Raw genomic sequence first — 16,986 nt, 5'->3', positions numbered from 1 at the left:
CAATAAGAAGAACTGAGCGATATAACTAACCGAACAATGGTGCTAAGAAGGATCTATAAATATAAACTTGGTCTTATCAGCTGTTAAATATCCCTCTTCGTCGTGATGATCCTCGCATCATACATGGTTCCCAAGAAGAGTACTTCCCGGCCTTTCGTCCAGGAAAAATCTCAGGTTAGTAGCAGTGCGAGCTCATTAGGAATTATAGCACCTGAACAAACCACAGATATGTGTTTATGAGAAGATGTGTTTATGAGAGTATTTAGCACTTCTCCTACGAAGACCTTCAGCGAAGCAGAACTCAAGATTAAGTCGATCAAAACAACCAGAGATTTCTCAAGAAATGTGTCTATAAGAAAAATGAGAAAACTCATCAGCCAAGCAAACCTCGCTAAAACCAAACTGACCTCCCATCTTCCAAAAATGGCTTTTATGAAAATATTCAGCACCGCCCCTAGGACTAGTGGCAGGCAAGCAGAACTTGTGACAGACAAAGCCACCACAGGCTTCCCAACAAATAAGTTGGTGAGAAAGGTCACATCTTCCTCTAAGACCATAAGCAGACAAAGCACGGCAAAGCTGGCAACAACCAAAGCCACCACAGAGACCCCAATAACACTATTTGTTAGAATGGCTGGCAAATTACCAGATCATAGACACAGTTATCTCTGCGATCTATTCGGGACAACCGTTCTTTACTGGCCTTCTTCATATGGAAAGATAGTCATGGTACTTGATGATGAAGCGAGGGAGGATCATGAATTTGGCGATATAAGGTAATAAGTGAGACAAAAAAGTACTTTCCCGACCATAAGCTTGAAGTTCTTTATGAAGCTCCTCCAAAACACAGAAATACGTTGGATTTTTCAGCTTTGCTCAAGTCGCTAGGCTACAACCGGCAGCTTTGGAGCACCTTTTTTATTGACTTGTATTAGAATGACTCCGTTATTGCGTGGATGGACACAGACGCTGCGTTTTTCACCCCAGTAACTAAGTCGTCGACTTTCAGTGGCACAAAGCTACGAATATTGGGAACAGGCTGCACATTCCAGTTGAGGTCTTGGGTATATACCTGGGCACTGAAGGACTACAGAATTGGTCCTGGGGCTGCCATTTGTCGTTGATTCCATGACCTATTTTCCGGTATATATCTACTGGGACACCTTTACTAATTGCAGAGAGCACATTCTGAAGAGATTTATGACCAGAAACTTTGAAGAGGCCTTCAGAACGTTCTACAAGGGCTTTCTCTATCCAGTCAACATTATACTCAGTTATGCGTGGTCCTTTGACCGAGACCGCTACGACTGTAATTTCGAGATCTGTGATGAACTCTCGGAATATAACAAAGGGTTTCCAAATGGCCATACCATTGGACCAGAACATGTAGTGACTATTTTGTCCGAGCCTCAAACAGCTTTCCATGGACATCCTGGAAATAATTTCCTAACACCAAAAATTCTAGCAAGTTACTGCTTGTCACATAAAGCGGCGGGAAATAAGTTAAACATATGCTCAAATGTTTCCGTGTCAATGAGCCTAATTTGGCCCTTTTTAAGCATGATCTACAGGGACTCAACGTTCGGGGTCTAGTTCAAAAAACCATATATTGACGACAATTTAAATACATGTTTGCAGGTTCTGGAACGTCATTACAACCAAGTTGGGCTTGAGATCTAACAAGGCTGACGTAAGCTTGAATGGTACAATGTAGAAACTGCCGAAATGCTTGCTAGTAAGTTTGATATACAGTGTCCGCCAATAAAGCAGTGACCTCTTAATTTCAATGAGCTAAAATTCGGCGATAAGAAAGTCAAGACACTTGTTGGAGTAACGCGGAGCAGATCTATACTGTGGGAGGCAGTGTGACCGAGTGGTCAGCGCGTTTGACTTGCAATCCGACGGTCCCGGTTCGAGTCCCGCTCTGTTCATTGTCTGGATTTGTTCCCAGTCGTCCCGAGATCAAATTTCCGGCCACTCTTTTAAACAGCCAGCTGGTTGCCCTCCTGCCACTCGGGGTTTTGAATCCTGTCATGTTCTGTTTGGATTATTTGTTTCTAAATATATGAGTGGACTAGTGCCCGTTAACTTGTTGGATAAGCTAAGTGTACTTTCCACTATAAACAAACCTTCCACCTCCAACCTTTTAGCCATCTAATATCCGGATTTTTTAAAGATTTAAATAGAGACGTTGATGTTGCAGTCCTTGTTTTAAAGTTCAGGAAGCTATAGGTCAATTCGTCTAAATGCCTGTTGTAACATACATTTAGCATCAACAAGTGTTTCATTCGAAGCTTAAAGGCCCGGTAACGGCTGCAGCATCATCCAACATAACGGGGGTCCCAGAGGTAATTTAACCTCGGCTAGTAACACGGACTTAAGGGGGCTGTATCACGCGGTCTCGTTCATTTTGTTAATATTGCCAACTACGCTTCTTTATGCGCTATTGAACTTAAGGTTAACTAAGAAATTAATTGTAAACGTCCAAATCACAACTCCTTGTCCATTTTCCTTTCCAAGCATTATATAAAACGTTAAAAACAATAAAAAAATGAACTTTTTAAAACTGTTGGGCTAACAAGTTTTCAAAAACCCACAATTTTAATCCGTGTCAATCTTCTTCAAGTTTATCCATCTGTGCGTACTATTGTATTTACTATGTGATTAATACCTTCTTTTCATGTTTTGAGCCGTTATTTCATGTTTCACTCACTTTGGTGGCAGCTCCTGCTGTGAGAATCTTGATAAAGTTCGTGACATGACACAGCTCCTTTAACCAGAGTTTAGTTTCGTCTGTGGCGCAAGCTACATGCAGCATGGAGGTCCAACATGTTAGACCAAGTTGTTTAGTGTTGAACGAGGTGGCCAAGTGAATGGACGCAAGACCCTGGACAATTGTTGCACGAAGCGAATAAGGAGCTGCCCATACGTATTTTTTCTTTCCAGATTCAAAAATTTGCCCGTCCACACGTATCCGACACGTATCCGGATTCACTCTAGTACCCAGGACTCCCCTGGGAATATTGGCAACAGAGCATGCGTCGTGGTTGCCATCTTGAATACAGTATTCACGGTAAAGAACTGGGCTCGATCTTGTTACGTCACCGGATTAAAAAATATCTGGATTTAGCGTTCACACGATTCCGGATTAATAGTGTTTTCAAAAATTTTCACTCTGGATAGCGGATTCGTATGCCAGATTCATCGGAAACGTGTGGACGGAGCCTGACATACATACGTTTTTTACTACCATGCAATTTTCAAGCGCCTTCTAGAAAAGTGCACATTTGGCACGAGTTCCTCATGCGGTAGCATATTTCCAACGAGTTTCAACTAGGCCTTTAAGTTGAAGTTTCCTTTAGCGAAAACTTCACCTTTTTGCACATGTTGGTTGGTTTCAGTAGGTGCATAGACAACAAAATTTCTCTTTTTTTGCAAAAACATGAAAAGTATTAAAAGTCCATTTCCGTTGGATAGATTTTACATACATACATACGTACATACATACTTTATTTGTCATGTAGGTCAGTAAAAAAGGCAGCTAAAGAGCTGATGTGGACCTACAAACTAAAAAGTATCTACAAAAAAGTAACTAATAATATTAACAAACCAATGAATTATTTACAATGAGTAAAGAAAAAAAAAAAACCTAGCAGTTAATTGACTGTTGCCTTAGTATATATAATTTACAATATCTTTATTTATTCCCTGTAACCCATTAAATGTTATTTTATCTAAAATGTCAGATTTTTCTTTAAGAGCAGATTTAAAAGAACCAATATTGGGTTTGCTCTTTAAGTACATGGGTAAGTTATTCCATAAAATAGACGCACGATGAGAGAAGGAAGATCGAAGGAAGTCACTTTTAAATAGGGCAACGCACGTATAGTTTCAGACTGTCCCTGAGATTTCTTAATGGAGAATGTTTAATAAATAGAGAATTTATACCAGCCGGAGCCCTGTTGTAAAATGCTTGATAAGATATGGTTGCAATCCTCTTTTTGTACATGTATGATAAAGACTTCCATTTTGTCGCGGCCAGGACCTCAGTGCTAAGAGTAGAATTCTTTATGTTAAAAATAAATCTCGCTGCTCCGATGTGAATGTCCTCCAGGGTCTGAAGAGATTTTGAAGATCCCCATAATGCAATTGAATACGTAATACTTGGAATGATACCTTGGAAATAAATTGACTCTAAGATGCGACTGTCGAGACCTTTTAAGTGTTTCAGTTTCTTCACTCTTGCTGAAAAACGTTTGCTCAAGGATTTGATATGTGGCGACCAGGAGAGTTTATTGTCGATTTGAATCCCTAAATGATGTAGATTTAGAAACAAAGGACAACTCCTTTTGCCCTAAACATATTTTCTGTAAGGGCCCGATGAATTGTGATTTAGATAACAACATCAATTCGGTTTTTGCAGGATGAATAGTCATGAAGTTATCCTTAGCCCATTTGTTTAAGTCGGCGATCGCCTCCTGAATTTTAGATAGGACTTCATCAACAGTATTTCCAATACAAAAAACTGTGGTATCATCCGCAAACATTTCAACAGAAGCATTCGTTGTGGCTTCAGGTAAATCATTCGAGTAAATACTGTAAAATCTGGGACCGAGTAAAGACCCCTGGGGCACACCAGTATCTATTTCCAACAATTCTGAGTTAGAACCATTTACAGTTACAAATTTTTTACGATTTTCGAGGTAATTTAGGAGCCAATCGTAAAAGGAGCCACTAATTCACTATTAAGTTAAAAAATTGAAAGAGATGGTTAATATGAGCAGTTTGTGAATGTTTAGCTTTTTGTAATCAATAACAAAGGAAATAGCAGCAATCAAATACTGCTAAATTGTTGGGTGGCAAAACGTTAATCTTTGTCAATTTTGGGCTTTTCTCGGGACCTATTCGGTACACCGGACTCAAATTTTGAGAGATAACTGAAACTGGTATGCTCTTTCAATAATAGAAAATTTTATTTTATTAGCTTCATCAGATAACGATAACCATATGCCAATAAGAAAAAACAAATGTGAACAAGGATTCACCTACAACCTGGGAAATGACTATATTTGCCAAGTTAAAACGGGACTGGGTGTAAATCAGTTTCAAAGGCCAAAATAAGGTACAGGAAAAATTTGTTATATACAGCGAACTACAACATGCGAAAAATCATAAACTCGCTAACTTTACCCAAAATAAGCACAACTTCCATCAAACTTAGCTCGAAATGCTGGCTAAATACCTGTCGGTAACTCTCTTCTTAAAATTTAAAAGAACTAGATGGGACATGAACGGGAAAGTTTGTCATTCTGTTGAAGAACCTTTCTGGGGAACTATCTGGTTCTCACAACAAATAGACGATTACTTTGTTCAATTGACTCCTTTTAATTAACTCAACTCCTATATTACAATTCTCTGCTAAATCAGTGTTACACCCATTTTTATATCAGCCAGGAAACCAGCTGCTTAGTGCAAACCGAATGGTGACGTAAGTCTGATCCGATTGGTTAAAACAGTCTCATTAGCATAAAACCTTCGAGATAATTGCTTTGTCGAAATGACTCTTCAACCGAAGTTTTCACTATAAGTCAACTGGCCAATATAAAACTAGGAGAACAATATAAAAACTACAAGGTATATACTAGTAAACAGACTTTTCATATTAACAGATAGGAAGGTACTAAAATTACAGTTTGAAAATCTAAGATTGTTGTCAATTTACAGATAAGCTTCTTCATCGAAGATGATTGGCTAAAATTTTTCCATAAATTAACCACGAACGTGATCGCAAACTCAAAGGGTAAATTAAAAATGCAGTTCAAAGTACAAGGCAGAATTTAGAACAATAGTTGTTTAACTATAAAAACTCCTATAAAATCACTTAAGCCCAATTAAAGTTATCCACTGCCAAGAATTCGGTTAAAAACTCAAAGAAACACGCTTAAAACTGTTAAAAACAAGCAGGGTAGTCATTTCCTGGTAAATATCGAAGGAAGACCAGATTAAGGTCAAAAATGTTAAATTGGACAAAATACTTAATATAAACAAGGCTTTGTCATCTACCAAAGGCTCTAATTAAATATATTTCATGAACAGAAGTGTTACCGCGGAGATGCACCAAATTGATACATCTCCTTTGCACCGAATTCATGTCAGGAGAAACTTTCTATCGATCATCAATTAACTTAGGAACCAAACCTACTAGTAGTGAAGTAGCTTACTCAAACCAATCAACAAGAACGCTTACAACAACTCATCTACAAACATATATTCAAACAAGACCAAGGAGAATGAATCAACAGAAATCATTTTCTCATTTCGGGAGAGGATGTCGTTTGATCAGTGCTGATGCGTAGGAGGTGAACACCAAGTAAAGTAAGTCAAATTGTTTTTTTTTTATGATATTTCCCTTCACCTATAGATAATTCCCGAATCAAATGAATTTTGTAATAAATCCCAAACACCAAATAAAAGTCCTTTAATAAATTTAAGTCAAAAACGTGCGCACTGCGAACATTTTTCATCGCTTCCATTTTTATTGTTTAACAATTCTCTTTTAGTTTGGTTTCGGCGCGTTGATATATATACGGTTAAGGCGTCATTGTGCTAAAGGTTCTCGCAGCATTTGAATAGTCACAACAGTATCAAATTTTTATTTACCATTGAATTTAAACATGACAACGAAATTCCACTCTTTGACATCCTGTAAAACACGGCCCTCTACCGTTTTTATTTTTTAAAAAATTAACCTTGACGACCTTCCTTACCAAACCACATTTTATCTCCCAAGTCCCACGCTGGGTTATCTTTGCAGGGCTGGGGTTCATGTCGCCACATACCACGAAATGCACGGTGATCAAACTTTGTGGTTTTACAAAATTTTGCAAAATCAGGAATAGTTGAAACATCTTTAGCGTTGTCATTAGCTCTTAGCCCCAGACGATACATGGTCTCACCGTATGCCCCATGCGCGCCTAAATAGGAGTCACAAACATTCGAGATGTTACTAAATCGAGGAACACGTGACGCTGGAGGCTGGTGATGTAACCTAGTATCGTGGAAGTATGTTTTGTTTAGAATACTGCTCAGCCACAACATGACTTGTTGGTCCGCTTGTGGATGACACAACATCGAGCTTTCGTTCTGCGCCAAGAACTTCTGAATAATATCTTCGGAGAATATCATAAATGCATCATCCACCCATGTGATTCCTATTTGACAGTGGAAAAATCCCCAGACTAGATTTTGTTTTGGTCTCAATGGAAGCTCAAAAAGAAGCCTTTTTGGGCACAAGAAGTAGTCATCATCCATTCTAAGTAGATACTGAAAGTTAAATTTTGCCGCTGCCCATTTGATTTGGTTAAGGAAGCGGAATCCAAACCACCCACGGCCTCCTTTAAGAGGCTGGAGGTTAATATCCTTGTATTTATCCCTTTCGTTTAAAACAAGGTCACGTTGAATTTGGTCTGTCATGAGTCCATCAGTCATGAAGACGCATTCCACCTAAAGAAAGAAAAATTCAAGTTACACCCACGAGGTCAGAACTGCCCTTATGTCCCGGGTGTCGTGTGAGCCATCTTCAGGGCCTTTCTCGTGTAAATCTGGGATGGGACCTTTCCAGAGTCCAAGAGAAAAGCCCTGGGACCCCAGCCTAGTCCCTAGGCGTTCTGTCTTTCCCGTTGTCCGCGCGAAGTCTGGGAAAGAACGGGCGAATCTCTGTCGATGACGTCACAGCTCATGGTAGAGTCCAGAGCCCACTTGTTCGAAAGCCGATTAATCCTAACTCAGGATTAAGGTTTATTCTGGGTTTCTTGTTCTTTTGTTCAAAAGCATTTTCCCGGATAATTTTCACTATTCGTTATAGAGCATCAATTTATTACATTACACGCAAAAAGAATTAAACTGAATTTGATTTTTAAGCTTTCATATCTGAATTTATACTTCGCACTAACCCTGGGTTATCTTAACCCCTGCTTTGAACAACCCGGCCCAGGATTGACCGAACCGAGACTCCAAGGGACTATGCTCCTGGGGCCCGTTTCTCGAAAGTCCCGGTAACTTTACGGGCCCGAAATCAAATATTCAGATTATGTACTGATAGTTTTATCATATTATCTGTTAACCTACTGAAACCTCGAGCTTTAATGTAAATGACAACAGCTTTTCGGGCCCGTTAATAGACCTATTTCGCTTGTGTTTTGTTTTCCCAATAGAGGTCTCAGGGGAACTTGAACCTTTGTCTTTTCATAAATTATGCGTAGATATGCACGAGAATAAGACGAAATTTGAAAGAAACAGTTCTCTAGAGTACATGTATTACTAGCAATAGTTGACACTACAGCTGCTCCTGCTCTGTATGTTGTCGGTCAATAGTATTCTTACGTTGTGTAGCTCTCTTTTCACACATTCCATACATTGGTGAGGTAAAAATGATGAAATGACGAAACTGAACGTTTTCTGGAAAAGCAGATTCACGACTTTAAATTCTGCTTTCTCTATTTATAACCAAGACACCTTCGCCAATGATTCATTGAGGAGCTTTTTAGTCGAGCTTGCTTTAGCACGGCTAGACTCTAAAAATGCAGGCGTTTCTTTTTTTTTCTTTGTGTGTGGGCACCAATTAGGACGCCATGCTCCAAGGCGTTCCTAGCAGAGACCGTGGAAACTGGGGATAAGAATGGTGACGACTTTCATTGTATGCAAATGAGTCTCGTGATGAGCATGCGGTATATTTTTGGCGAGGACTGAAATGACGCATGTAAGTTGATTACGTTTTCGCTGTTTGGCAGTGATGTAATTTTCTCCGAATCGAGGCCCTTAATTTTCGTGTTATTATACACGGGTATGATAAAGTAAATACCCCGAGTATGATGAGAAAATATTATAGCGGGAAATCCTATTTGTGGTGTATTGAGGCGTTACGTTTCTCGGAATATTGTCGCAGTTACTGGGACTCCACGGTTAAATAGATTCACTTTGTTGTATGTATTTAATTGATAGATTTTCGTAGTTTTTAAGATGTGAAGTCGCGTTGCACTTTATAAATACTTGAGATATCAATGATTTAACCTTCGGCTACTACTGGAAGCAACTTTAACTACCCGTCTGCGTTACGTATGTGTTTAGACGGGTAGCTTTGTACTTGACTATCACGCACTCTTCTTGCAGCACTTCATGTCCATAGAATACAAATCCCACATCGAGCTTTTCCGGAACAAAAAAAAAAACGAATTGTAGACCTTATTTTACTGCCTTACAATATATCAATAATCTTGAAAGTAAAAGGTCATATTAAAGGAACGTTAATCTCAAGAATCTTAAATTTTTTAAAAAAATCTATCGAGCGGTTTAAAAATTATTCGCTAATTTGTTAAAGAAGACCAAAATGTTTACAAAACCGCTAACAAGAGCGCTTCGGTACCTAGTAATCAAATCCTTCTTTCTAGCAATCGGCTGGAGGTATCTCCATTATCTTTCACACACGTTTTTAAAAAGGTTGAAACTACCATGAGGTAAAATTGCATGTCTAAAGCGCTTTGTTTTGTACAGATAACGGCCAAACATCAAGGTTGTCCATTTTTAACTGTGTTTCTAGCCATAAAAAAGACTTCATCCCATAATAGTCTCGATAACGCTCTTACAGATTTGGCTTAAACTTGACGAACATCGAGGCCGCTATTAAAGGAAAAAGCTACCGTGAACGATTTTAGAAGAACAGTTCCTAGTGGCCGAGATATATTGCTGCAAGTAAAATAGGTAATAGCGTCATTTCGTTGCTATGACAACTCCGATGTCGTTGCAACCCTGATCATAACAAATTTTCATCTTTATCCACAGCTAACCCTGGCTCTGTGATAGTACCACAGTACGATTCTAGTAAAATTACAGTGTTTGTATTGGGTAAAAATACGATCCTAAAATTTGTAGGAAATACTAAATATAAGTCAATGAAACTTACCTTGCAGTTAGTTGTTGTTGTCCCTATTACTCCAAGGAAGTTTCGTGATAATTTGTACTAATTTGTTCAAATTTACTCTATATAAAATTATAATATACAAGCAGTCGGAGACAAAAAATTCCATCTTCGCCGCCATGCTCTCATTCAACACAACTTTTTCCACGAAATTCGAACTCCAACAGAAAATAAACATGCCAGGATCGTAGTAATAGGATATCAGCAGATATAGAAACCAATGATGGAAAACCAGATGGAAAAACGAATCCCGCAGACTTTGACAAACTCGAAGGATGTAATCCAAAAAGGCCGAGAATATGCTCGCCGAAGTAGCCGGGCCAGATCAACGCGCGGCCAAGAAAATGAGGCCTGGGCAACTTGGTTGGAGCAATAAGGACAACAACAACTAACTGCAGGGTAAGTTTCATTGACTTATATTTAGTATTTACTACAAATTTTAGGATCATATTTTTACCCCATACAAACACTGTAATTTTACTAGAACCATACTGTGGTACTATCACAGAGCCTGGGTTACCTGTTCTTTATCTAACACAACCGTGGTGGCAATTTTTCCAAGTGTTTGGTTATGGCGACGTAGTTTATGCTCAAACTTGGGAGGTATTGACTCTGGAAAGCTGTATCGAGCCACCTTAATTGTCCAATTTTGGCGAATTTCTCTGAAGGTTTATTCCAAAAGGACTGTATCCAAGTTCCGAATCGGTGTCTTTTGTTCACGTTCTCGGTGTAAAACGGGAAATAAGGAATTTGACGTCGAGGTCGTTGAACGACAATAAAGAAAGTGCAAAAAACAAAGAGTGTTACTCGTGCAAAGTTGTTGTTTTGCTAATCTAAACCCGTTGATTTTTGCTTTTTGCCGTCGTCTTCGTCGTTGGTAAAAAATTTCGCTGTGAATAAGTACGTGTAATCAAATGGTGACGAGTGAAATTACGGAATAATTTCACGCGCGTTTTGTCCAAACCCTAATAACTTCCTGAGCCTTTAGGCGAGGGAAATTATTAGGATTTGGACAAAAGGCAAGTGAAATTATTCCCTAATTTCACGAGTATACCATTTGATTACCTATTAATATCATGGGTGACGAATTACGTTAGCAATCTTGGATTTTTGACATGTTTATCCCGGATCGTATCGATCGAGAACTCCACTCTCTCAAACGGTTTAGACCTTAAATTTGGCTTATAAAGTTCAGAATTTTTCGGCCTTTTTCTGCAAAATACCTGTTAGAATCCTTCTTGAGTTCTCTTGTGTGTTCAGTTTTTCCAAAGCGTCTTTAATTTTTGTGCCCTGACATCTTCATTCATGACATTTTAAAACTTCGTCGCCATCTTGACACTCAGACGTACGGAGGGGTTGCCATGGCAATTTTGTAATTTCACATGTGAAATTACAAATTAACGCTGAAATTTCGCGACAAAATTAAGGAGTAATTCGTCACTAATTTTATTACTGAAAGAAACGCCATCGTGAAATCGTGAGATAACTGGCGACAAAGAACCTATCTTGCCTGCTTACCTGAGTCTGATTGCCAGAACAATGTTTCCACCATGTTTCTCTTATTGCCTGTCTTCTCTCAAATCTTGCTGGTGCAGTGGAAACGATGATCAATAGCAATACTGCTTTCTTATCCTTCCCCAAGTCTTTAAAATCAATCAGTTGATGGAGAGTTTCGTCTATATCTGAGACATCTGTGTCGTTGATTTCTGTTTGATTTTTTACTGGGGCCATAATGACTATAGGGGTAGTATTTGCCCAGGTAGGCGCATTTTGTAGCTCTGACGGGCGTTCCTGATTATGGAAAGTGATAGTGAAGTAGACAGAAGCTATCCATGCCGAAGCTGAAGCGAAGATAAGGGCAACAATTCCTCGTTTCTTGTTACAAATCATTGCCAGTCATTGGATTGTTGAGACCAGAAAGACGGGCGATCTTGTAGAGCTCTGTCGCATTAACACTGAATGGAACAAAAAGCCTCTGAAAAGCATAGCAATATCGCGCCACATATTTACCTATCCGATTAGTGTAACCAAGCGTCCAGACCGTCGGTCAAATGCTCCGATGTACAAACACACCTCTCCCATCCCTGCAGCATTTTCTGGTGAGCTAGTGCCAACACAGGCAGCCCAGACGTAGCCTAATAGTGACAACAACGTGGACAAAATCGGATCGATCAGAGATATTATTACCCTTGTTATTAAAGCATAGTTGAACGTATTGTAGTATTTAAACGGTAGACATAGGGATATTTTTATCCCCTAAAAATTTTTCATCTGTTCGGATTTCGTAGCTGAAAGTCTAGTGATCCGAAAATTTTAGGGATCAAAAATTACCTTTTCGAAATTTTCGGCCAGAAAAAAGGCTCCCGAATACTTCTAGGTGAACTTTTTAGGGTAAAAATCCGTTAAAAATGGGCAACTATACCATTTTTTAGATGTTCGAAAATCCTAGGAGAGGCAGACAAACAAGAAATTTTGCAGCAAATGTTCCGAATATTCTAGATCTCAAATCGTCTTCCGAACAGATATTTTCTGAAAATTGACGTTGGGTGCCCCTGAATTGTAAATAGTCCGCATGTAATGATACAGCGGCTAAAGACTTTTAGACTTTGAGTTTGGGAGTGGAAAATCCGCTCATGGCCAGGTAGACAGTTTTCTTTATGCTATACATAAATTACGACTTCTATTAGCAATAAGTTTCTGATTCTAATTACGTGGCCTTTTCGCTGTCGTCTTTGCTGCTTGACACTACTTACACTACATATTTTCAATTACTGTAGTTGCTAAGTTATGAAAGTCATGCAGGAAAATTGAAGAGGCAATACTGTATTACTATTACGAGCAAAAATTTAAATACATTTTACAACAAGGCACAAAACAACCGGAACAAGTATAAATGAAACATGCCCTTTTAAACGTACGCAAATTAACAGACGGCAAAACATGATAAATGTTTACATAGCTGTTAATATATTGTACTTTGATGGAGAATATGCGAGGAAAATTATCGGTGTATTGGAGAAAATTAATTATCTTTTTATAGCGCCTTGACAACTAGAGTCTAAAATATTCACTATAGAAGTTCTTTCTTTGGGGGTGTAAGATCCAAGTGTAACATTTTTTCTATTATTCGTTCTTGCGTAATTTGTTTTTCCTTTGCGTACGCAAATTAGTTTATACTTCTTTTCGTTCTTTTGTTTAGTCTTTTTTTTTTGCGTTAATTTAGGTGTTTATTCCTTTCTGTCAGTTTTCGCGCCCTCGTTAGCGTTTCTTTGCTGTTTCATCTTCATTAGCGCCTTTCTAAGTTTCTATAGTTTTATTTTCCGCATGTTCTAGCGTATTTTTCATATCGTAGTTTTGCAGTACAGTTTGTGCAGTTCATTTTGGTCCGCGCTTAGCGCAGTTCTGTTTAGTTTCTTGCAAGTCTCTTGGCGTTATTCGCAGTCCGCTTCACAGCAGTTTTCTCTGGCCGAAACAATGTAAGTGTACTTCACAGTCCTCGTTTTGCAGTTTTGTTATTTCCCTACTCTAATTTACCTTAGTCGCAACTTGTAACTTTTTTGCTCTTTTACCGTTTTAGTTTCAACCCACGCTGTTTGTATGCACACTCTTAGTACCAAGCACGTCGGCTACAATAAATCTTCATTCGAATTTGGTTTGTGGTGTTGTTATTAAAGGCCAAGAGACTTACACGCTTATTGCAGTTTCAGGGGGCATGACAAACAGACAATTCGAGCAATTAAGAACGAAATTTTCTTGGCAAAGAAGTGTTTTCAAGTTTCCGAAGCCATAGTTCGCGTATGGTCACATGATCTCTTTACCTCTTTAATCATCTATTTCTGAATAGTGCAACAAAAACATAACTCTCTAATTGTAGATCGAGGAGGCCTAACCTCGAGTCATAAGCTCCATAGTTTCTGTTAGGTCTCCTCGCCTCTTCTTTTTTTCTCTCTTTTTCTTTAGTTTTTGTAATTATTGTGTGGCAAATAAAATAAAATAAAATAAAATAAATAAATAAATAAATAAAGTGTTATTATTTGACAGCAAAATGGAAAAGATCTTAACACTAAATTCTCATGTTCTCTAAGGACGTCCTTGAAACTTTGACTTATCAAAAGCTAGTTTTATTACGAATAAGATTCCATTCTAGAAATACAGCTGGTGTGTATAAGTGAATTCTATGTAAGTGGTTACAACTTCAGCAAGCCATGTGAGATTATGATAAGAGGGGAATCATGCTGGAAAATCAGTAAACGATTTTTCATATAAAGCTTTGGGGATGATATGAAGACATTGAATCGAGCTTTTAGGTTCCTAAATGAGCGATATGCAAATTCAACCTGTTCTGGGTTTATATAAGACATAAAATAGCGCAATTTAACGTTTTCTTGTATATTTAGATTTCGGTATTGACATATTGCTGCATGCAAGCAAACATAATAATCACATATCATTTGAAAAATAACTTTCTCTTAAATATGCATTCACCGCGTCTAAATTAAATTCAAGGCATTAGCCATCCGTAGGAAAAAACGTTTTTCTGCTCAAAGTAGAGATAAACATTTGTACTAAAAGAACATTAAGAATTCGCTGTCTCATTCAAAAGACACCGAGATAGTGACTGAAATTTTTTTACCATATACCTGTAGACTACGATCTCTCTTTTCTTTTATTGCGTACTAGCCGCAATTAATTTTTGAGTAAACTATAGCTTGCAACATTCTGGCCTTTATGGCCTTGTCCTGCTCGAAACCGAGTTAAAGTTTTCTAAAGTACTCCTTTCATGGCACATTTAGCATTATTGACGCTGTTATTGTTTGAACATGCAAAGAGCTTGTCAAATAAAAGTGAATCAAATAAATTTTCCATCGTTAAAATTCTGTTTTTACGTCAACTATAATAAAGCGTTTTCGCACGACGTCACGGCATATTGTTGTCCCAAGACCGTGAAACAGCGGCCATTTCGGTGCCTCAAACCAGTCCTTTGGGAGTTGATCCTTTTTTGTAAGGTAAAAACTGTCTTTTGTTCAAACAAATTTGCATAGCTGCTGACCACGTGAGTGAAAAATCTCTATTAATCGAACGTTTAAACGCCATTTTAACTGCAAACTGAATCCGCCACGTGTTTGCCTCGCTGTAATTATGCGGTGAAAACGAAGACAAAATAAACATTGGGAAATTTAATGTAGACATGCTTTCATACGAATTGTATGTGAGACATTTTTTTTTAAGTTGGCTTCCTTGGGGATATATAGCGGTAGCTTGATTGTCTACCAAACCTGCTGCATTTGGCCGTTCACATTGTGCGTTGAATGAGGAAAATTATGGCTGTTTTCACGTGGGCCATTTTAGGGCTTGCGCAGTACTCCAGTGGTAAATTAGGGCTGGATCCATGTCCAAAAATGTTAGTCTTAGGGTTGGTTGTAATTTGACAAATTTTCATGTTTCTATCTTAAAAGTGAACAATTCTGGTCTGTAACTGCTGGGCTATAAAGCGTTTTCGAGTTCTGTCAGGTTAGACAAATTAGTTTAATGTAACGAAAACCACGAATCAGAAACCATGTCGGCATCAGGTACCAAGCCAATCTCGTGCCAATAAACAAACACAGCTGCCAGTTGCCTTGAGTTGAAACATATATTGGCTGCTCGAACGACACGTTCAAGTGCTAAAAATGGTGCCTTATTCATGCTCGCAGCCGTTAGTCTTCATGCCTGTAAATTTTTAAGAGAATTACTGAGCACAAAATTTATCAAGAGAGAATATTGTATATACATTTTTTACCCAAATGCATGCGGCGGAAAAACCTTTACAGATGGTTTTGACAGCTTCTGAATTCATAGATTTCCCCTATTTTCCTTGAAAATGTTCCAGTGGGTCTCCCTACATGGAAATATTTTTGGCTTGCTAGTAAGGTTAAAAAATTGGTCTTAATGAAACTATACCATATTCCCCATATATGCTGGATTACCTAACTTGAAAATCAACCGCAGTTTAATTAATCTTAAAATAGTATGCCCTAAAAGATATAGCGATCATAAAAGAGAGATATATTTCTGATGTTGAAACAAAGGTATGAAAAACAAAAAAGAGAAAGAAGAATAAGTTTTCGGTCATAGATGATTCTAATGACTGGTCCGTCACTCGCAAGCCAGGGCAAAACTAACGATCCCAAATATAGTGGAATAACGTAGAAAATACAGCGGAAAGAAACTTCGCACAATAAGACGCTAGCTTAAAATTATGTTAAGTAATGTAATGGAGCCTGCAGTAAGCCCGGAATAGTGGTAAAAGGTTGTGACTGTCTTTTTTAGAAACTAGACTACTTAAATCGTAAAAAACTGCATAAAACCTACTAAAAACGAGATTAAAAAGTACATAAAATCACAAAAAAGCTTTCTGAAATAAAAATGTCTTGAGTGTCTTTTTAAAAGATGCTACTGAGCGGCCACTCCTAATTGAATAGGGCAATGAATTCCATAGTTGACGAGCAGCAGCAGCAAAAGATCGATCTCCTAACGTTGTTAAAGTCTTGAATTTCACTGGGTTTAGTAGCAGTCCATTACAATCGGAGCGTAACTTGTATTTACATGGTTCTTTAAGACTAAAAAGTTCCTGGAGATAAAAAAGCGCTAGGCCATTGATAGCCTTATACGTTAACAATAATATCTTAAAGTCAATTCGGAATTTAACCGGCAGCCAGTGCAGATTATACAACAACGGTCTCACATGGCAGTATTTAGATTCCAGGAAAATTAACCTAGCGGCAGCATTTTGGACCCTCTGTAGCTTATTAAGCTGGTAAGCTGGCAGGCCATAAAGCAAGCTGTTACAATAGTCGACACGACTTGAGACAAATGCGTGAATGAGCGTCTCAGTGGACCGCCTAGAAAGATATTTCCTAATTCTTCTTATATTATACAAGTAATAAAAAGCATTGGAACAAGTGTTATTTACATGAGAATTCATTGAAAGAGTCGAGTCTAACCATGTTCTAAACTGCCCCTTTTGGTCTAAT

The 16,986-nt window shown here is 38.2% G+C and overlaps 1 protein-coding gene and 2 pseudogenes across 1 annotated transcript; 1 reads left to right on the top strand and 2 right to left on the bottom strand.

The window, feature by feature from the left end:
• The window catches only part of LOC140931432 (uncharacterized), a 2,381-nt pseudogene extending 1,967 nt beyond the window's left edge, over positions 1-414 (bottom strand).
• Positions 415-423: 9 nt separating this feature from the next.
• Positions 424-1,593, top strand: LOC140931431 (uncharacterized; annotated as a pseudogene).
• Positions 1,594-6,744: 5,151 nt separating this feature from the next.
• Positions 6,745-11,802, bottom strand: LOC140930068 (beta-1,3-galactosyltransferase 6-like). The gene is made up of 2 exons (XM_073379724.1): positions 11,492-11,802; positions 6,745-7,503 (listed from the first exon to the last, which is right to left on the bottom strand). The coding sequence occupies exons 1-2, from the start codon at positions 11,702-11,704 to the stop codon at positions 6,745-6,747; spliced, it is 972 nt and encodes a 323-aa protein (XP_073235825.1). The 5' UTR covers positions 11,705-11,802.
• Positions 11,803-16,986: the final 5,184 nt, after the last annotated feature.

The sequence above is a fragment of the Porites lutea genome, chromosome 3 (assembly GCF_958299795.1).
Source record: "Porites lutea chromosome 3, jaPorLute2.1, whole genome shotgun sequence".
Taxonomy (NCBI): Eukaryota; Metazoa; Cnidaria; class Anthozoa; order Scleractinia; family Poritidae; genus Porites; species Porites lutea.
Note: the sequence above shows the minus strand (reverse complement) of the source record. Positions and strands in the feature narration are given on the sequence as shown.